This window comes from Erinaceus europaeus, chromosome 14, assembly GCF_950295315.1.
Source record: "Erinaceus europaeus chromosome 14, mEriEur2.1, whole genome shotgun sequence".
In the NCBI taxonomy this organism is placed as follows: domain Eukaryota; kingdom Metazoa; phylum Chordata; class Mammalia; order Eulipotyphla; family Erinaceidae; genus Erinaceus; species Erinaceus europaeus.
Genome location: NC_080175.1, coordinates 56,164,468 through 56,187,268, shown reverse-complemented (window position 1 = coordinate 56,187,268; position 22,801 = coordinate 56,164,468). Strand labels below are relative to the sequence as shown.

The 22,801-nt window shown below is 42.6% G+C and overlaps 1 protein-coding gene across 8 annotated transcripts in view; it reads left to right on the top strand.

Moving 5' to 3' along the window:
• GOLIM4 (golgi integral membrane protein 4) overlaps positions 1–22,801 on the top strand; it is an 89,977-nt gene that overhangs the window by 53,796 nt on the left and 13,380 nt on the right. For 6 of the 8 annotated variants that reach the window (XM_060171918.1, XM_016188082.2, XM_060171917.1 and 3 more), the window contains exons 5-11: positions 587–737; positions 5,384–5,466; positions 5,896–5,979; positions 10,301–10,459; positions 14,015–14,356; positions 15,423–15,679; positions 17,568–17,650. In XM_060171918.1, the coding sequence (XP_060027901.1) occupies positions 587–737; positions 5,384–5,466; positions 5,896–5,979; positions 10,301–10,459; positions 14,015–14,356; positions 15,423–15,679; positions 17,568–17,650 (1,159 nt within the window). The remainder of the gene's footprint in view (positions 1–586; positions 738–5,383; positions 5,467–5,895; positions 5,980–10,300; positions 10,460–14,014; positions 14,357–15,422; positions 15,680–17,567; positions 17,651–22,801) is intronic. The other 2 variants (XM_060171919.1, XM_016188081.2) reach the window with 2 other exon arrangements.

Sequence of the window (22,801 nt, the reverse complement as noted above, 5' to 3'; positions counted from 1 at the left end):
TGTTTCCATCTCTCATGCTGGCTTCTAATGTTTTTGTTGTACTTTTGTGTGTGTGTGTCCAGGGTTATCACTAGGTGTTGGTGCCAGCACTACAAATCCATGGTTCCTGGCAGCCATTAAATTTTTTCTTTTCCTAACTTTTACTAGATAGGACAGAGAATATTTGAGAGGAGAGGGGAAGATAGAGAAGGAGAGAGAAAGATAGATAACTGCAGACCTGTTTCACTGTTTGTGACGTGGACCCCCTGCAGGTAGGGAGTGGGGGCTTGAACTTTGGCCCTTGAGCTTGGTAATATGTACACTTAACTGGGTGTGCCATCACCCAGCCCCCTGTTTTTGTCGATTGCATTGATGTTACCAAACTACATAGAAAATAATTTTTGGCCACAATCCCAAACTTTTTTCTCTTGAAATATGAGGGGATGCAGAGGGGGGGATCTGTAAGAACTAAGCCACCTGAAACAGAGTGACTCATTGTTCATTGGATCCTGTTTCCTGTGAAGGAGCGGATTAAACCTTGTGGTATTGAGACACAGGTGGTGAGACAGTATGGCTCAAACATGTCCTGACATCTCCATCTTTACAGAGTCAGCATGAAGAGCTGAAGAAGCAGCACAGCGACCTGGAGGAGGAACATCGCAGACAAGGAGAAGACTTCAGCAGGACAGTTAATGACCATAAGCAGAAGTACCTGCAGCTACAGCAAGAGAAGGAACAAGAGCTTTCCAGGTTCAAAGGTATCTGGAAACCCCATTAGCTAGCGTATCTGAAAATAGGTCTTTGTGGTCATAAGTCAATAGAAAATGGATTTCTGGCTCTCTTTTGCATATCAGTTGATGCTGTTCGTCACACTTTATTGTACCAGCTGGCTACTTCTCTGAAACTTTTCACATTTATTTTTTAAAAATGTTTTATTGGGGAGTCGGGTGGTAGCGCAGCTGGTTAAGCTCCTGTGGCACAAAGAGCAAGGACCTGAGTAAGGGTCCCGTTTCAAGGTCCGGTTCGAACCCCCGACTCCCTACCTGCAGGGAAGTCGCTTCACAAGAGGTGAAGCAGGTTTGCAGGTGTCTATCTTTCTCTCCCCCTCACTATCTTCCCCTCCTCTCTCCATTTTTCTCTGTCCTATCTAACATCAATATCAATAACAACAAAAACAATAAGGGCAACAAAAGGGAAAATAAATATAAAAAATTTTAAAGAAGTTTTATTAGTGATTTAATAATGATTAACAAGATTGTAAGACAACAGAGGTACAATTCCATACAGTTCCCACCACCAGAGTTCAATGTCATATCCCCTCCATGGAAGCTCCTCTATTGTTTCTCTCTCTGGGATATGGATCCAGGATCATTATGGGTTACAGAAGGTGGGAGTTCTGGCTTCTGTAATTCCTTCTTCACTGGACATGGACATTGGCAGGTGGACCCATACCCTCAGCCTGTTTCTATCTTTCTCTAGTGGGGTAGGGCTCTGTAGAGGTGAGTTTCCAGGACACATTGGTGAGTCATATGGAAGTCAGATTGGCCTCATGGTAGCATCTGCAGCTTGGTGGCTGAAAGGCAGTAAAATATAAATCAGGGCAAATTGTTTAATAAACAGGAACCCAAAAGTAAGAATAGAGCAGATGAAATAAGGAGTTTTTGTGTAGGAAGAAGCTAGGAAGTCTTATTTTAGGTTTGTTCCAAGGTGCCCATGACATTACTAATTTTTACCTGAGCCTGTTAGCTAATATGCAGGTGGGCTACAAGTATTGTCTTTGAAGATAATGTCAGAGTTGAGACTAGGCTTAGAAAGTTGGATTAAGGTAGAGAGTAGCTCCCAAATTTGAGGGGGAATATATATATATACCATTAACTGTTAACCCCATTATTTTAAATTTTTCCTGTTTTTTTTTTTAATTTTTTTATTTTTAGAGAAGCAGGGTAGAATTCTTCGAGTTTCACAACAAAGCACAATGGGCACATTTGGCAATGCACTTTTGATGATGGTTTATCTCTTTTTTGTAATACTGCTAATTTTTAAAATCATTTTATTATGGAAGTAATGGTCTATAGTATGGCTTTTGAGCCAAGGTACAGTGTCTTATCTGTGCATGAGAGGTGTCTGCAAGATACTCTTTCCTCTAGTATAGGCCCTTTCCCATCATGCACCAGGACCCCAAAGCCCTCTCAGCTCCTTCCCTCCCCCACCTTCCCCAGAGTTCTTGTTTTGATGCAAAACACCACAACCAGTCAAAGTCTGTTTTAAGACATTTAACATTGCTGACCTCTACCCACAAAATACTGTTTCCTGAGTCAGCTGCAGCAATAAAAATATCATCCCACACATGGCTAAAATTTTCCAATTGAGTAGAAAGACTCCCTGTTAATATGTATCAGGAGTTTGGAAAAACCCTCCAGGGAAGCTAGGTGGGTGAATCTTGATTCTTGAATTAACACTTACATGACTAAAGACATACAGTCTAATGATTACAGATGCTCCTGTTTTTATCCCTGAAGCTGGGAAACTCATAAAATATATTCAGCACATAAAATTGGTATGAGGATTATTGGTAATTGACGGAAAGCACTAAGAACAGTGGCATGTTACAAATTTTAACTGTGTGTCAACTAGGTAAACCAGCATGTGCAAGACGTGAGAATCTTGACAAACATGAGCCCAGCCAACATCAATCACAAACTAGCAGAATGCTTGTGCTAAGAAAGAAAGATGAATTACTTAAAAGTCAATATCAAGCCAACCAAGCCCAATCCAACCTCCTGGGGACTGTTCTGTCTTGCTCCCCATTCTCTTGGTCCCTGGGTGCAGCCATTTCATCAGGCCAGCCCATCACATCACATGGTGACAAGTCACACCTTCCTCTCTAGTTCAGTCAGCCCAGATCTTGTCTGTTCAGGTACAGCGATTGCTTCTGATTGGTTTTGTAAATTTTGCATTTCCTGTGCTTCAGGCAACTCTTAAAAAGAAAATTATTCTCCCTTAAAGTGTAGAGATGCAAATTAAAGTCTCATAAATTCATAAGCCTGACACCTTGGACCCATGCCTGAGGCTTCAAGGTCCCAGGTTCAGTCCCCAGCACCACCATTAGTCAGAACTGAGCAGAGCTCTAGTCTCTCATTAAGATAAAGTAATAAATATTTTTTAAAAAATAAAAAATATATATTTTAAAGATTTTTTTCTTGTTATATATTTATTTTATTTTTTTACAGGATTCCTTATCAGCTCTGGCTTATGGTGGTGCTGGGGATTGAACCTGAGACCTTGGAACCTCAGGCATGAGAGTCTCTTTGTATAACCATTTTGTTGTCTCTCCCACACCCAAAATAAAATATTTTTTAAAAAGAAAGATGATACTAGAACTTTGAGTAAGCACATAAAAACAAGGTAGAACCCTGCATATAAGATCTGTCTGGATATATATGTTTTGTTACCAGTTAATTTTTGGAAGGACATTTTCAGAGTCCACAGGCAGAGCCACTACTCCAACCTGACAGTGTAGGAAGGACATTTTCAAGGTGACTTTAGTCAGTAGGTTCTTGACAGTGTCTTTGATGTCTCTTGCTTAGGAATGCTAGCACCAGTGCTTTTGTTTGATTATGAGCCTCCAGAAAAGCTTTTAGGCCAGTAAGTCAAAGTGGATTGTGATAGAGGCAGGTCAGTTCACTCAGTACCACAGACCAAGTGACCTTTGGCAGTTAAGTGCACACATTGCCCTGTGCAAGAACTCGTGAGTGGTGAAGTAGTTGTCTCTTTCTCTCTTCCTCTCTATTTCCCTCTCCCTTCCCTTCTCAATTTCTCTGTCCTATCAAATTAAAATAAACAAAAAAAAAAAAAAAAGGGAAAGAATGGCTGCGAGGAGCAGTGGATTCGTAGTGCCAGCACTGATCCCCAGTAATAAATAACCCTGGCTACAGGAAGAAGAGGAAGTTTAAAGGAAAAAAAAAATCAGACTTTCTAGAGAGATGAATTGATAGCATCTAAACTTAGGCATTTGTCTTTTTTGTTGTTATCATTATAGTAGCAGACGCTCGGCCAGTTATACCATGTGTCAGGACCAGATGGAAAAATTCCATGAGGCACAGCCATTAAGATAGCTCTCCCAAGGGTGGCAAAATTGCACCTGCAATTTTGAATCGGGCACCTGCTTTATCATACTCATAGTCACTGGAGCGAGCTTCCATTTAGTGGTGTCTTTCTAACCCTCACCCCAAAATCTATTTTTACCTGAATAAGTCAGCCTATAGTGATGAAGCTTGAGTGAAGAGAGAGAAAAACGAAAAGATAAACTTATTTGATAGGGTGCATGCCTTGCTATGTTTGCAGCCTGGGTTTGAGTCCCAGTACCAAATGGGAATGACACTGCATTGGGGAAGGTCCTGGTTCTGTGATGTTTTCTCCCACTCTCCCCACCTGTCTCTCTGAAAAGCAAAAAGAGAAAATGAACCTGAGAGCAGTGAAATCACATAAGCATGAGGCCCAGACATCACACAAGAGAATCTATAACCTGTCTTTCTGTTAGAGGTTGGCAAGCTTTGAGGATGTCCTGTGTGTCTGTGTAGACCAATGTCCAATCTAGCCAAAGACACACTGACAGTCCTCTTCGATGGCTTGGGACATGCTAGGTAGACCTTGGGGAAAATCCAGGAACTGGGGACTTGGCCCTCCTTGATCTTATTCACTCCCTTAAACCCAGGCAGGATCTTAACGCTTAGGGATCTGGGAAGGGACTGCAGAGAGTGAAAGTGGTGGCTGGGTGGTGTCTTACCTGGTAGAACATATATGCTTCCAGGCTGGAGGTCCCGGGTTCAGTCCCTCAGTACCCACCTGCAGGGAAGAAGCTTCAGGAGTGATGGAGCAGTGTTACAGGTGTTTCTCCTCTGCGCATCTCTCTCTCATCCTTTACCAAAAAAAAAAAAAAAAAAAAAAAACGCTGCTGGGAGCAGTGGAGTCTTTATTCAAGCACTGAGCCCCAGCGATAACACTGCTGAGGAAACAAAACAAATCAAAACAAACAAAAATACTGGACAGAAGTGAGAGAGTTTAGAGCCACATTTTTTCAGTGTTGAGTTCCACCTGGGAAGTTGAGTTCTGCCTGCTGGGGTGTTAAAGTCCTATATAATTATGGTCTTGAATTTTCCCTGCATTGTGTAACATGGTTAAAGGTAGAAACTACTGAACCAGTTTGTGTTGTGATGTCTGGCTGAGCCCATGCCATATCTCCAAATGATGTTATTTTTCTTGACCTCGTGGGCTATCCCATCAGCTTTCAAAATAGAGCCTAAACAAATTATGTGACATTATAGATTTTTTTGGGGGGGGCATGCAGTAGAAGATCTGAGTATCTTAGCTTTCTGTGTGATTTTTTTTTTCTATCTTGCTATAGAAACCGTGTATAATCTGAGAGAAGAGAACAGACAGTTGAGGAAGGCACACCAAGACATACACATCCAGCTTCAAGATGTCAAGGTAAAAGTGAAACTAAACACTTGATGGTTTAGTATATGCCTGCTTTAGCCTTTTCAAAAAGATACCCTTTCCTTCATCGACTTTGCTTTACTGTGAGCTTTGAATAGGCTAAAGTGTGCCCAATACTTGTCAGACCACGTCTGCCTTGTAAACTAGAGATGGTCAAACTATCCAGACATCCTCATCTATATGAATGTGATCTTAGCTTCTTAAGTGCACAGCTTCTTGCTAAAGACATAGTTGAGTTGGTTCTGTTCTTACTGTAAGTAGTGGGGTATTTTTGTGTTGCTTGCTACTCAGTCTTCTCTTGACAGTGATCTTGAAGCTTGACAGATGCTGCGTTTAGACCACACCCCTATTGAGGAAGAGTCTGGATTAGAATGCTAAAACTCAACATGTACAATTCTTATTTTTTGTGTGTGTATGTAGCAACAGCATAAGAATTTACTCTCCGAGCATGAACAGCTTGTGGTGACTTTGGAAGACCACAAGAGTGCGCTAGCTGCTGCACAGGTCAGAAGGGTGGCAGGCCCTCTCAGTCCTCCTCTCAGTCTGCTTTTAACATGACTCAATTCCTTTCTGCATGGAGCCTCTCACAAACCAGTCTGTGGTGAACTCCTAGGAGCAGTGCTGTCATGATGCTGGGGATCATGCATGCCTTCACAGCTCAATCAAGAGAACACCTAACTAGCCTTTGATGATTGTCCTTATTTCTTCTTTTGCACTGATAGTGTGGTGCATGTAGTTGTTTCAGCCTTCTTCTAGCCCCTTGATGCTGCTATCTGACACTTGTTTAAAGCAGAGCAATTTTTCTCTGTGTATATACCATCTCAGGCCACTGTCTAATCAGGGTTGGCACTGAATTTTATGATTTGAGCCACTATATCAGTTGTCAGATTTTTTTTTCCCCTGCCTCCTTGCATATATTCAGTTGCATATACTCCTTTTGGAAGTAGGCCGAGTTGCTGTTAGTCATATTACAGAAAGTGAGTAGAGCTCTTATGTCAGTGGAGAAGGGAGAACAAAAGCCATGCACCCCACCTTTTCAGAGCCTGGAATAGTCCCTGGCTCTTGGCAGGCTTTCAGTTACTGAAGGAACGATCAGATAAATAACCTGTGGTGGTAACTCGTTCAAAACGGTAACCTACTGAGCATCGTAGGTGATTTTAGGAAGAGAATAGCTTAGTCACTGTACTTCTTAGCTGCTGGGTCTTCCAGTTTTTGTTCTATGAAGAATAAAAGGCAAAGGAAAGCCAACTGCTTTTACTTACCAGAAGATGTTTTATTTATTAGCTAGTTAGTTAATTTGTTAGTGCTGGGGCTTTGCCAGTCCAAATGCACATTCTTTTCAGATAGTGAGAACCAGAGACATGGAGACACAGGGAGAGAGAGATCACAGCACCAACGCTTTCTTCAGAAAGATGTAACCTGACTTGGACTTGAGTTGTGTGTATCACAGAGAAGACTCACAAGCATGTGTTGCTCTTTGTTTTTATGAAATCATTAAAAGTATATAATATGCAGGGTTTTGTCCCCTCCCAGAGACTGAGCTCTTATCTGTGAGATTCTTTTTCAGATTGTCAGAAGCCTAGCGTTTTACAGCAAAACTGCAGCTGTAACATTGGGCCATGACTCACTGGGTAGAACATGCATGTTACCATGTGTGTGCGAGGACCTGAGTTCAAGTCCCCTCATCCCCAAAGTAAGGGGAGGGGTTTTACAAGTTGGGGAACAATGCTGCAGGCCTCTTTCTTTCTCCCTTGTGATTTCTATCTCCGTCAAAAAAAGAAAGAAAATGACCGTTAGTAGCAGTGGAGTTGGGCAGGTATTGGTAGCCCTGATAGCAAAAACAAATTTGAACAATCAAGCAATCAGAAATCCCTGTACCCTTATGGTTATCTTTATGTGTGTATAAAGTGAGTTGATTTTAGGGATTATTTTAGTCAAACCCTTCTTTAAGCATTTTTGTTAAATATTACTATTTCAGATGAATTTATTATTTTTCTTTACTGGGGGATTAATGGTTTACAGTCAACATTAAAATACAGTAGTTTGAATATGTGTAACTTTTCTAAGTTTTCCACATAACAATTCAACCCCTTCTTGGTCCTCCTCTGCCACCATATACCAGCACCTGAACCCCCCCCCCCCCAGAGTCTTTTCCTTTAGATGAACTTTATTTTTTTACAGCGAAAAATGTTACAAACTTATCTAAATGTTCCATGTGCTATAGTGGTTACAGATATCAGACTAAGCAATTATTTGAAAATATCAGTAAGATATCAAAGAAATATCAAAGAAATATCAGTAAAGTAGTTGATGTAATGACACAAACCAAAATTTGTAGTTAGCACACTGACCATATTACTAACAAGAGTTTAGACTAGGAAAACATTTTTTCCTTTTTTTTTTAACCTAACATAGTATAATTCTATGTTTAAAATATAATTTTTCAGGGGTCAGGTGGTGGTGCACCCAGTTAAATGTACACATTATCAGGTTTGACCTAGGTTCAAGTCCCCTTCACAAGTAGTGAAGCAGGTCTTCAAGTAGCTCTCTCCCTCTCTGTCTCCCCTCTCCTCTCAGTTTCTATCTTTCATATCTAATAAAAAATAGAAAAAAAAGTGTGAGAAGATGGACATCAGGAGCAGTGGATTCATTGTGCAATTGCCAAGCCCCAGCAATAACCCTCACTTGGATAGTGCACTGCTTTGCCATGTGTACCCAGGTTCAATCCCTGCCTCCACATTGAAGGAAGCTTTCTAGTCTCATTCTCTTTCTCTTTGTCTCTGTCTAAGAAAATTCAAACATGGGAGTCGGGCAGTAGTATAGCGGGTTAAACACACGTGGTGCAAAGCGCAAGGACCGGCATTAAGGATCCTGGTTCGAGCCCCCGGCTCCCCACCTGCAGGGGAGTCACTTCACAGGCAGTGAAGCAGGTCTGCAGGTGTCTGTCTTTCTCTTCCCCTCTCTGTCTTCCCCTCCTCTCTCCATTTCTCTCTGTCCTAGCCAACAACGATGACATCAATAACAATAATAATATAACAATAAAAAACAACAAGGGCAACAAAAAGGGGAATAAATAAATAATTTTTAAAAAGAAAAAAAATTCAAACACACAAACAAACATTTTTTTTTTCTTTTAAGTTTCTCTTGACTCCCCTTTGCCTCCCCCTTTTGGGGACACTTATTCTAAAATCAGACATAACCTTGATTAGCACTCCACTTCTAATCTTGATAATTAAAAATTTCCTCAGGTCTCCTTAGAAAGCAAATGCTATTTCTCCTGCATTTCTCCTGGAAATGCTATTTCATCTGCATTTCTCCTGGAAATCATCTTGTGGGTTTCTCTCCTGACAACATCATTCTTTTTGAAAGGCAGCTTAAGTTGAGGAAGCAAAGCCGAAACAGAGTTAGAATGTCTACAGTTTGTCAGCTATTAACATGAGAACTTTATATCAAGGAAGGCCAGTAGGTATGGAGACCAGGCAGTGGCTACAGAGAAGCCTCTAGTTGCCAGGGTTCATGGGCCTGCTCTCCTGGCACTGTGGATGGGGCTATGTGGGCAGGGATTGCTTCACTTCTTTATTGGGTAGAAGCAGAGAGAAATTGAGAGGGAAGGGGGAGATAGAAATGTGTAGACCTGCTTCCCCAGTTGTGAAGCTTCTCTCTTCAGATGGGGACCAGGGGCTTGAAGCTACGTACTTGGACACTGTAGATTGTATACTCAACCAAGTGTGCCACTGCCTGGCCCCATTAGGTGACATATGTGATACTTTTCTGCCTTTCTAGCTTTTTGTGCTAAAATACCACACATATTCTGTTACCCATACACATAGACCCTTCTCTGTAGGTGACCAATGCTAGTAGAAACAGTGTATTCCTTTGTCTCTTGCCTTCTTCACTTTAGAAGAGCATTGAGGATCCAGGAGTGAAAATTCAGCCTCATTTCATGAAGATGCTATTGCTGTCTAGAAATTGCAGGACACAATACAGGGTGGATTCTGAAAAGAAAGGGGGTCTTATTGGAGTATAGCTTGATTGGGAGAAAGTGTTGGTCTAAATGATGTTTACTTACACACACACACACACACACACACACACACACACACACACACACACACATTTATTCACCACCAAGTTTATCACTAGGACTCAGTGCCTGCATGACTCCACCATTTCCAGTGAATTATTATTACTATTATTATTATTATTATTGATAGAGGGTGAGAGACAGAGAAAGAGAGACACCTGCAGCACTGCCTTACCACTTGACCTGGGTGCTTCCATCTCTTAATGTGTGTGTTCTATTGGGTGAGCCACCACCTGATCCACACACATTTATTTCAAACTCATTCCTCTTAAACATATGAGTGACTCTTAGAAATACTACTTTAGACCACCCTGGTGAAAACATGTCTGCACTTATATTTGTAAAAATGTGTGAATTGTTAATGGCCCTTTGATGCTGTAAAACTCACAGCAGAGATGCCTTCCTTTGAGTAATGATGTTGATACTAGAAGTAACTTGTAAAAGTTCTGATTTTTGTTTAATGTAGTGTGAAGAACTAACATCTATCTTAGGGCTGGGTTTCTTTTTTTCTCCTTTTTTGTTTAACTTGAATTCTAATTTGCATGTGCTTTCCAGGGGTTGAGCACGTCCCTGTAAAAATCAAATGCATGCAAACAATCTGAGCATCTCTCCTGATTTGCACCTAGGTCTAATATTTCTGCCTCGTCTTTCCCTGAACCCCAAGGCCCATCTCTGAATAATACTCGCCCCCCACCTCCCTCAATGGTGCTATTTGCATCCAATTGTGCAATTTACATGCAGACTCAAGTTGCCGAATACAAACAGCTGAAAGATACCCTCAACCGGATCCCAAGCTTTCGAAAACCAGACCAAGCAGAGCAGCAGAATGTCACCCAGGTGGCTCGGTCCCCACCAGGTGACAGCGTGGCCAAGGAGATTCCCCCTGGACACCCACAGGAGGTAAGGTGCGGGAACGGGTGCTCTGTGGTCAGGCCATTCTCTCTGTCTGCCTGTCACTGGGCAGGCTGCTTTTGATACTGCATGTCCCTGTCGGACAGTGGTTCTCAAAGGCTGGTGTGGATCAGAGTCCCCCCACAGGGTGGTAGAAACAGAATAGTGGGCCACATCCTGTGGTCCCCTGTGTGGTTAATCTGAGGTGAGGTCCAGGAGGTGTGTTGCCAGGCTGGTCTGCCTGTCCAGGAGAAAGCACACTTTGAGAACTGCTGCAGGAGGGTTTTCTGACCAAAGCTTCACTGACTTCATCTTTACTCATGTGGGTTTAGTGGTTTTAAAAAGGCTGCTAAGGACCACCGAAATAGCTCAACTTGTATAGTGCGCTGCTTTGCCAAGTACACGACCCCAAGTTCAAACCTGCCCCCTCTGCATTGAAGAAATATTCGGTGCTATGGTCTCTCTCTTTGCCTCCATCTAAAAGAAAAAAAAGGGGAGGTGGGAGGTATTTTTTTAAATTGCTGTTCTTCATAAGAATTAAGCATTGCTTTAGCATTTCTCACTAGTAGGACACCAAATGTGTATCACCTGTCATTTATCCTTAGAGTGGCCTTTACAATCACACATGTAAGAAAAATCTCACGTGCAGATGGAGTTGTTTCAGTGAAGGCTGCAGAAGACTTGTCCTGTGAGCATCTTCTGGGGATTAGTGTGTTGGTGTGTTCGAATCTGACATGCTGCCTCTGTCTGTGCAGGTCTCTGTGAAGCTCTCCCCCTACAGGTGGCAATTGGCCTCGAACCCATATTATAACATGTGCACTCAACTGGGTACACCACCACCTCTAAAATGCTATTATTATTTATTAACTACTGATTTGACAGTGATTTGCAAGGTGATAAAGTAACAGGAATATACTTCCACAGCACTCGGGGTCTTGTGTTCTCACCATTTTAGGGAAGTACCACCAGTACCGTGGCCTGAGTTCCAGATCGATCTGTTGACAACTTACAGTGTCAGGTTTCCCGTCTCTCCTGTGGAGATAGCAGTTGAGCAGCTCTAAATCTTCTTCACAGGGATGTTGTGGAGATGAATGGCAGCATGTTCGAAAATCACTTAGCATTATTAGGGACATCCTGTCCTCAAAGCCAGGGCACTATTATGTGCCAATTGCCAGGTGTGAAGACATTGATAAAAAGCACATTCCCCAAAATTGTCCTCAGACAGAGAGAGAGAGAGAGAGAGAGAGAATGAGCTCCTAAAAGAGAGAGAGAGAAAGAGAGAGAGCATGAGTTCCTAAAATCCAGTTTTTGAATTATATCTCTGTTAACTTAAGAAGAGAGATCCATATTTACTTCAGTATGAGACAACAGTCTGACCACAGCTTATAATAAAATCTATCAGAGATGTACTCTGATAAAGAGAATTGGTGGGCCCAGGGCTGGGGTCGGGTGATGGCACACCTGATTGAGTGCACGCATTACAGTGTGCAAGGACCCGGGTTCAAGCCCCTGGTCCCCACTTACAGGGGGAAAGCTTTGCGAGTGGTGAGACAGTGCTGTAGGTCTGTCTCTGCCTCTTGACTTCTGCCTGTCTAGCCAATAAATAAACAAAAGGTTAAAAAAGAAAAAGAATTGGTGGAGATAAGGGAGAGATGGAATAGGTGGGTGATGGATTTTTCCTGGGGATATTATGTCATCTCTTTTCATACCTCTTTTCTAACTAAGGAAGTTCTTACAGTAATCTCTAATTGCTTGTGGGGAACATTGATTTAAGTCACCCAGCTTTATAAATGGAGGTCTGTAAAAACTGGCTCATTTTGTTCCCCCTGGGGGCTAGCAGGCGGCTCACCTGGTAGAGTGCACACATTAGCATGCACAAGGACTTGGGTTTGAGCATCTGCAGAATTTTTTTTTTTTTTGGTTTGGTTTTATGTCTAGGGTTACTGCTGGGGCTCCGTGTTGGCACTATGAATCCTTTGCTCCTGGTGGTCATTTTTTCCATTTTATTGGACATAACAGAGAGAAACTGAGAGAGGAGGGGGAGATAGAGATAAAGGTAGAAAAAGTGAGAGAGATATACCTGCAGGCAGACCTGCTTCACAGCTTGTGAAGCTTCTTCCCCCCTTGCAGGTAGAAAGCCAGGGGTTCGAACCCAGATCCTTGTGTGAGTCCTTGCACTTAGTACTATGTGTACTTAACCAGGTGTGCCACCTCCTGGTGCCCTCCTTTTAATGGGAACTTTTAAAATATATTTTATTTTATTTTACTATAATTCTTTTTTTTAAAAAAAAAAACAACACTGCTTAGCTCTGGCTTATGTTGGTGCAGGAGATTGAACCTGGGATTTGGGGGCCTCAGGCATGAGAATCTCTTTGCAAAACCATTATGCTATCTACCCCCATTCAGGAACTAGAACTTTATGGGCCAGGGCAGTAGCTCCCCACTGAAGCTTAGGACTTAAGGTGCCTGACACTTGAGAGGCAGCAGGTGCAATTCCTGGCACTGTTCCATGCTAGAGCTGTGCAAAGCTTTGGTCTCCCCCCCCCCCTCTTGTAAAGATAAATAAATAAACAGATAAATCAGTCTTTGGAAGTAGTACTTTATTGGTTCTGGTTTAATGGGCACTGTTTCAGGCAAACACAGATAGACATTTACTAATGGTGTTCTACTTTTTGTTATAAAATAAACTGAGCTCATCCTCAATTGGATCTCACCCTTCTCTTGTCTGCTAGTTGTTAAAAGTGTGTGTGTGTGTGTGTGTGTGTGTGTGTGTGTGTTTGTATGAAAACTGTGTACATATTTCACCACTTGAAGTTCAAAGGGGCTGTTTCCTCTTCCTCCTAAGGACAGACCACAGTTGGATTGCTTCTGAGAGAAGGGCCTGCTGAGATGGGGGGGGTCACTGGCAGCCTTTATTTGTAGGCTACTGTCTCCTTTCTGGCATGAAATGTGGCCTGCATTCTTTCTTTGTATTTTATTTCTTTGTTGTCATTGGACTTTACTACTGTGGGCTGGCTTTTTCAGAGAAAAAGAAAGAGAGAAGGGACGAGAAGATATGACAGTACCCTTACCATACCCAAACCCAGTTCAAGCCTCAGTTGCCACCAACAGGGTGGGAAACTTCATGAGCTACTGGTCTCTCTCTCTCTCTCCATTTCCCTATCCCTTTCTGCTTCTCTCTGTGTCTACCAACAAAAAGAAAGAAAAAAGGGAGACAAAAAAGGAATGACCACTGGGAGCAGTGGAGTTGATGTGTAGGCACTGAAAAGGAAGAGAGAGAGAGAGAGAGATCACAACACAGAAGCTTCTTTCAGTGTGGTGGGAGCTGGACTTGAACCAGCCTGGGACTTACCCATGACACAGCAGTACACTATCCAAGTGAGCTATCTTGTCTGCTCCATTATCTCTTTTATTGGTGATCGTGCAATTAGAAGAGTGAGGTGACTCCACTGCAGCCCTGACTCTAGTTCTGGGTCCTAGGAGTTTGCTTCTGTTGTAGCTGTATCCCTCCCTTGGTGGTGGAAGCTCATCAGCTAGTGTGTAAGTGCCTTGTGCTTGACTTAGGTCGCTCCAAATGACCATGCGTGGCAGCCCCGAAAGGCAGCTCCTGGGAGGACAGAAGAGCCTCGGCGACCCTCTCCTCACACCCTTCGGGACACAGAACTTGAGGCTCCTGCAGAGCTAAGACAGAGGGAACCCGAGGATGCCAGAGAGCCAGAGGAGCGGCAGGTGGAGGAGGAGCACAGGAAGGCCCTGGAGGAGGAGGCCATGGAGCAGGTCGGGCAGGCCGAGCACCTGCGGGAGGAGCAGGACCCCTCCCTAGAGGAGCAGGAGCGGGAGTGGAGGGAGCAACCCCCGGCGGCCAGAGCAGGAGCCCACCTCCGAGAAGGACCCGCTCATGCTGAGGTGTGGAGGCCTTCCCGCTGGGGTCCTGCTGGGAGTCTGGTCTGTCAGGTGGCCTAGGACATCAGGCCTTGCTTGTGTTTACAGATGAAAGCAAAAAGTTTCCCAATATAGGACCATTTCTCTCTCTCTCTCCTTCTCTCCTTATTTCTCTTATTTCTTTCTCTTTCTTTTCCTCTTTCCTGTCATTGGAGCTTCACCTCGCAAATAGACAAAAGACAAATAGAAATAGGCCACAGCCCAGAAGCTTCCTTCAGTGCAGTGGGGACTGGGTTCAAACCTGGTGGCAAAGCAAGTGCACTCTCCAAGTGACCTATCTTGCCAGCCCTATTTATGTTAAATATTTAGGAAATAGGTTTAGAAGTAGAAGATCAAACCGTGAATTTGAAATTCCGTCCCTTCAGTTCACAGGATTGCCCCGGTTGGTGTGTGAGGCTACCAAGTCACCCACTTATAACAGAACTATTTATTTATTGTTTTTATTAATGATTTATGACTTTAATTTTAATATGGTTATAGTTCCACATCACATCCACCCCCAGAGTTCCTCCTCCACCACCTCCTCATCTGTAGCTATCTAAAAAAAATACCTTAGGGGCTAAGTGGTGGCACACCTGGTTAAGTGTAAATATTACCATGTTCACGGGCTAGGTTTCAAACCCCAGGTCTCCACCTGCAGGGGGAAAGCTTCACAATGGGTGTAGCAGTACAGCTGGCACTTCTTTATTTCTTTCTTCTCTATCTCCCCCTTCCCTCTCAGTTTTTCTCTATCCTATCAAATAAATAAAGAAAAGGAAAAAAATAAATAAAAAGCAAGCCTCAAAAAAATATGCCTGAATGCCAGCAAGACAGCTTGCTTTAAGAAGCCCAGAAAGATTCAGAGAGGTAAGAAATTGAAGTGCTTTGTTTTGGTGTGGGGTGGGGGGGTCTGGGGAGCTGTGGGCCTAATGTTTCATCACAGCTCTCCTGGCCAGTGTTGGTAAATCTGCACCCTGAGTTTGTCTCCAGAAACAGAACAAAGAAAGCCCCAGAGGCGGCCCTGGCTCAGCACACGCTCTTGTCCTCCCAGGCGTATCCTTCCACTAGTTCACCCCAGATGCGCTCCGCTTACGAGGAGCAGCTGGAACAGCAGAGGCTAGAGGCGCAGCACGCGGAGGAGGCGCGGCGGCTGCGCGAGCACCAGGAGGCGCTGCACCAGCAGAGGCTGCGGGGACACCTGCTCCGCCAGCAGCAGCAGCAGCAGCAGCAGCAGCAGCAGCAGCAGCAGCAGGAGCTTGTCACGGGGGAGAGAGCCTGGCAGAGACAGGCCACGCCTCAGCAGCTAAGGTACAGGCCTAGCCTACCCTGGTTCTTAAGTTAGCTTTAATGGAGAATATTTATTTATTTATTTATTTATTTATTTGCCACCAGTGTTATTGCATAGGCTTGGGGACTCCATGATTTCACCAGTCCTAATGGCCGTTTTTCCTTTCTTTTTTTCCAGAGAGAGAGAGAGAGAGAGAGAGAAAGGTTGGATAGCTGCAGCAGTGCATCCAGGTTCCTAAAGCTTTTCACCCCTGCAGGTGGGGGCTGGGGATTTGAACCGAGTTTTTGTGCATGGGAAGCTGTGCCTTCTCTGGTGAGTCACCACCCAGACCTCCTACCTTGGCTGTTATAAGCAGATTCAACTTGACTTTGGGTATTTGTTCTCTGTGAACTAGAAGGTCTCATATTGTTCTTATAATTGAGACACCAGCTAAGTGAACTGGGAATTACATTGCAAATAATTTTTTTAAAAGTTTATTTGGAACTTAAGAAACAAGAGCAGAAAGCAAAATAAAGTAATGTTTGGACAGGGTATGTTGTATGCACCAAAACAAAAGATTCTAAGGAAGGGAGAGGGGGCTGGAGAGGGCATTGGAATCCTGGTGCATGATGGTAGAAAGGACCAAGGATGGGGGAGAGAACATTTTGCAGACACCTGTCAAGGGCAGATGCGAAGGTGTATCCATGTATCAACAGCTCTTATGTAAAATGCATTTATTTTTATTTTATATTTATTTAATAGAGACAGAAATTAAGAGGGAAGCAGGAGGTGGGAAGAAAGAGAGACACCTGCACCCTTCATGAAGCTTTTCCCCTGCAGATGGGGATAGGGGTTTGAACCCGGGTCCTTTTGCACATTGTAGAATGTGCACTCAAGCAGGTGTGCCACCACCTAACCCCAAGTTTGTTTATTTTTATATGCAAGAGCTAGAAGGAAAGGAGAGAGAGAAAGAGATCGTAAAGACATAGCACCTCTTAGCTCTTGGCTTATGGCGCTCCCAGGTATTGAACCTGGAAACCTCAGACTTAGAAATCCTGTGCTTGAGTAGATCGAGCTGTCTCCTGCCTTCTCCCCCTCCCATTTTAGATTTTAAAATAATCTGACAAATTTTATGTTAACTACACATTTGAAAGGCAGTTTGTCTTTTAAAAGTTGTGAAAAGTTTCTTTAAAAGTCTCTCCTACCTAGTCACATGAATTTTATTTTAGAAAACATTTTATGACTTTTGAAAAAAAGTCTCGAAGGGGGCTAGGTGGTGGCACACTAGGTTAAGTGCACGTATTAACAGTGAACAAGGACCTGGGTTAGAGCTCCCCAGCTCCCCAACTGAGGGCTGATGGGGGGCAGTGATGGTGTCTCTTCCTCTCTCCCTTCCTTTATCTCCTTCTCCCCTCTGAAATTTTCTCTGTCCTATCCTCTAAAATAGAAAGAAAAAAGAAAAAAACGGTTGCTGGGAGCTGTGGATTCATGGTGCTGGCACCAAGCCCCAGAGATAACTGTAGTAATAAATAAATAGATAAATAAATTTAAAAAAATATTTTGAAATGCACATTATTTTCTTTAAAGACAAAGGACTTAGGGAAAACCATGTGACATTACTATGTGTCACTGAGAGGCCAGGTGGTAGCTCACATGGTAGAGTGCACACCATGCACCTAAGCCAATGAACCTACCTTCAGGGGGAACCTTCACAAAGGTCGAACAAGGCTTTAGGTATCTTTCCTTATCTCTTTCTCTCTCTTCCCTTCCCATGTCTTTCACCCTCTATCAGAAAAAGAGAGAGACAGAAGAAAAGAAAAAGAAATGGCCACTGAGAATAGTGGAGTTGGCAGGCAACATGTTCCAGTGATGATCCTGGGGGCATAAAAGAATGTGTCACTGAATTGATAATGTGGGTGTCTCTTGCAGGCAGGAAGCTCGTTACGAACCAGTGGACAATGATATTGTTCAGGGAGCAGAAGACCAGGCCATCCAGGAAGAAGAAGGAGGAGGTAGAACTTCTTAGGTGATGGGTATTTTGATAAAAATCTCTTGGTGCTATGTAATATGAACCCAGAGTTGTGGGTGTCTGAGAATGTACAAGGAGATGTGTATACCATGTGTCTTTTACTGTCCTCTTGTTTTTCTTTTTTTTCTTTAAAAAATTTTTTTTTTATTTAAGAAAGGATTAATTAACAAAACCATAGGGTAGGAGGGGTACAACTCTACACAATACCCACCACCCAATCTCCATATCCCACCCCCTCCCCTGATAGCTTTCCCATTCTCTATCCCTCTGGGAGCATGGACCTAGGGTCATTGAGGGTTGCAGAAGGTAGAAGGTCTGGCTTCTGTAATTGCTTCCCCGTTGAACATGGACGTTGACTGGTCGGTCCATACTCCCAGTCTGCCTCTCTCTTTCCCTAGTAGGGTGTGTCTCTGGGGAAGCTGAGCTCCAGGACACATTGGTGGGGTCTTCAATCCAGGGAAGCCTGGCTAGCATCCTGATGGCATCTGGAACCTGGTGATTGAAAAGAGAGTTAACATACAAAGCCAAACAAATTGTTGAGCAGTCATGGACCCAAAGCTTGGAATAGTGGAGAGGAAGTGTTAGGGGGGTACTCACTGCAAACTCTAGTGTACTTCTGCTTTCAGGTATATATTTTGCAGTAGTTTATGGATACATGTGAACATAAGCTCTCTCTCACAGAAACTGGTGTATATCTAGGTTTTGGGACTTTGTTAGAAAGTGAACCACTTGAGATGAAATTAGAGTGTACTATAAAAGGAAAGGTCTCACCCGAGTAATGAAGCTGAAGGGTTGTCATTGCACACGTGAAGTCTCTGGACACAGTCTGAGGTGAAGCATGTTGAGGTGGCAATCGTTGCATTGGTTAGGTTGTGATCGGCGGATGCAATATTATTTGATATGGATTGGGAGAGGCATACGGGAAAGTGGGCCCTATCCAAGGGTTCCAGGACTGGGGGAAGTAGGGGCTCTATAGTGGAGATGTGAGGTTCCTGCTGTCTTAGGGTTCAAAAAGACAATGGATAGTTAATGTTATCATCACATTATTTGGTAATTGGGTTAACTTTGAAAAGTCCTTTTGTTAGGGTTTGCTGTACAGTACCCAGTATCTTGTATATAGCCGTGCTATTGGTTGCTTCTAATCTACTTTGTCTAGGCTTTTGAGAGAGTCTGCATATCAATTACACAGCCTATATATTGAAAAGATTCAGTTTGTGTTTTGAAAACCTTCGAGACATACAATTAATTTTCCCCCTCGTATTAATTAGCTAGTGATTTATATGACTACATTTTACTAGGAGTGTACATAAACACCATTCCCACCACCAAAAGACTGTGACCCATCCCTCCCACCCACTCCCACCCCCCCACTGTCCCAGGAAGCTGCATGTCTACTCCTCACCACAGGATTTTTACTTTGGTGCCCTACTTACAATTTGGTCAGGTCCTGCTTTTAGTTTCCCTTTCAGATCTTCTTACTCAACTTCTGTTGATGAGTGGGTTCATCCCATACTCATCTTTATCTTTCTGACTTAGCTCACTTAACATAATTCCTTCTAGCTCTGTCCAAGATGGGTCAGCGAAGGTGGGTTCATTGTTCTTGATAGATGCATAGTATTCCATTGTGTATATATACCACAGCTTTCTCAGCCACTCATCTGTTGTTGGGCACCTGGGTTGCTTCCAGGTTTTAGCTATTATGAATTGTGCTGCTATGAACATAGGAGTACACACCTCTTTTTGGTTGGGTGTTATGGAGTCCTTGGGGTATAACCCCAGGAGAGGAATTACTGGATCATATGGAAGGCCCATGTCTAGCCTTCTGAGAGTTTTCCAGACTGCTCTCCACAGAGACTGTACCAATTTACATTCCCACCAGCAATGTAAAAGGGTTCCTCTGTCCCCACAGCCTCTCCAGCATTTGTTGCTGCTGTCCTTTTTGATGTATGCCATTCTTACAGGAGTGAGGTGGTATCTTAGTGTTGTCTTAATTTGCATTTCTGTGACAATCAGTGACCTAGAGCAGTTTTTCATATGTTTGTTAGCCTTTTGGATCTCCTCTGTAGTGAATGTTTTGTTCATACCCTCTGCCCATTTTTGGATAGGGTCATTTGCTTTTTTGGTGCTAAGTTTGCTGAGCTCTTTATATATTTTGGTGATTAGTTTCTTGTCTGATGTATGGCATGTGAAGATCTTCTCCCATTCTGTGAGGGGTCTCTCTGTTTGTTTAATAGTTTCTTTGGATGTGCAGAAGGTTTTCAATTTGATGTAGTCCCATTGGTTTGTTTCTGCTTTAGTCTTCCTTGCAATTGGGTGTCCTCTTGTTTTTCTCTGTCCTCATCAGCAGTGCACAATGTCTTAGAGATGGTTTGGTTACTTTCACTTCCATATTTACCTCATTGAGCATAATCACCTCCAGCTCTGTTTTGTCCCAAGGGATACACTATTGTCTTTTTAAATTCCTGAGTAGTCCTCCTTTGAGTATAAGTCCCATAACTTCTTTATCCAGAGAATTCTTGCTTTCTCCGTTAATTTCTTCAATAACTTAGATGCTATTAAGAAGCATACTATTTAGTTTCCGAATTTTGGAAATCTCTCTTCCTTTTATTTTTTAGCTGATTTCTTACAGTCAGAAACACACTTTATATTCACATACTTGTGAAGACTGTCTTTGTGTCCTAACAAATGGTAAATCCTCCATGGACATTTGAGAAGAATCTATAATAATTCTTTTCCAATGGAATTTTTTGTATGTTAAGTTTATCTCACCTATTTCCCTATTTATTTATTTATTTAAAATTTTTTTTTTGCCCTGGTGATCTGTCCCTTCCTTGTAAGAGGTGTATTAAAATCCGCTATTGTTACTATGTTGCTACTGGTGTCTCCCTTGAAATTAGTTAGTATGTGTTTCAAATATTTGCGTGCAACTGTGTTAAGAACATACATATACATTGATGCTGGTTTTATCTTCTTGTTGAATTGATTCTTTGACCATTATCTAATGTTCATCTCTGTCTCTTATGACCTTTGTTGTTCTTTTTACCTAGAAGTCTATTTTATTTGAGAATAGCTGTTTATATATATATTGAGGTTACTAGCTTACAATACAGTTATTGACATATGGGTATAATATCTTTCCATAATAGGTGTCTGCAAAACACTCTTGCCCCAAACTTAGGTCCTTTTTCATCATCATGCACCAGGATTTTGAAAGCTCCCCCTTCTAACCCTTTCCCTGTCTTCACTCCCCAGAGTCCTTTGCTTTGGTGCAGTACACCAAACCAGTCCACATTTTACTTTGTATTTCCTTTTTCTTTTTTTTTTTTAATTTTTTTATATTTATTTATTTTCCCTTTTGTTGCCTTTGTTGTTTTTTATCGTTGTTTTAGTTATTTTTATTGATGTTGTCATTTTTAAATAGGACAGAGAGAGAAGGGAAGACATAGAAGGGGAGAGAAAGATAGACACCTGCAAACCTGCTTCACCACTTGTGAAGTGACTCCCCTACAGGTGGGGAGCCGGGGGCTCAAACCAGGATCCTTAGGTCCTTGCGCTTTGCGCCATGTGCGCTTAACCCTCTGCACTATCGTTCGACTCCCCGTATTTCCTTTTTCTGTCCTTGTTTCTTAAGTTCTGTCCATAATTGGGATCATCACATCTTCATCCTTCTCTTTCTGTCTTATCTTACTTAACATGACTCCAAGCTCCATCCAAGATGAGGTGAAGAAGGTGACACCTATGTTCCTAGCAGCACAATTTGTGTTAGGCCAGATTTAGAAAAAGCCTTTCATTTTGAACCTTTGTGTCTTTCCTTTGGATATTTGTTACATGGAGACAGAGGATAGATGACATCTTGTTATTTAGTCCCTGTGGTCACTCTATCTTTGATATCCAGTCATATTTACGGTGGTCATGGATAGATTTTTTTTCTTTTTTACTTCAGTTTTTGTTTTGAAGCTGTATATTTTTGTCATTCATCTTCCCATTTGCTTCTGCCTTCATTTCATATGAATAACTGTCTATAATAGTTTTCTCATGGCTCCATTTGTACATACTGTGAATTTCTGTTCCATATAATGTTTTGTGGTTACCATAATTGTTGTGTCTAGCTCACTATATCTACAGTAGTCTTTCTTAGACTGATCTTGTCTAACCATTATTTGATTTTTTTGTCCCATCCTATAAATGAGATGACTAGCAGCAGAACAAAACTAACACAACAGACACCAATGAGATAGGAAAAGGCCAGTGAACCATAGTTCTCCCAGTGTCTGTCTGGTAGTTGTCCTTCACTTCTTTCCTTACTTAATTAAGCATAATCACCTCCAGTTCCATCCATTTGGTTTCAAAGGACACAGTAGTGTCTCCCCCCTCCCCCCAGGATTTTCTCTGGGACTCGGTGCTTGCACTACGAATCCACTGCTCTTGGCAGCCATTTTTCCATTTTTATTGGATAGTACAGAGAAATGGAGAGAGGAGGGGGAGACAGATAGTGGGAGAAAAGCTAGACACCTGCCAACCTGCTTTACTGCTTGTGAAGTGACCCCCTGCAGGTCGGGAGGGGGGCCTCATCAAACTAGGATCCTTGCTTAGGTCCTCATACCTCCTACTATGTGTGCTTAACCTGATGGAAAAAGGACAGTGATATCCACCATAGTTAACCTTATATGCACCACTGCCCAGACCCCTTGTGTCTATTATTATTATTATTGTTATTATTATTTGTAATTATGGAGTTATACTCCATTAAGTATATGCCCCCATAAGTTCTTTACCCAGTCATCTGTTGGCAAGTGCTTATGTTGCACCTGTAGTTTGGCTATTGTGAATAAGAAACTGTGAACATGGGTGTACATATGTCCCTTCAAAGCAGTGTTTTTATGCCTTTTGGATAAAGGCCTAGGGGTGGCATTGCTAGATCATAAAATACTTCTGTTGTATTTGTTTAAGGCTTCTTCACACTGTTCTCTGTAATGGCTACACCAGTTTGCATTCCCGCCAGCAATGTAGTAGAGTTCCTCTTTCTGTACATCCTTGCCAACAGATATCATTCTGTTTTGCTGATGAAGGTCATTCTCACAGGTGTGAGGTGGAAGCCCAGCATGGCTTTAATTTGCATCTAATGATGAGTGAC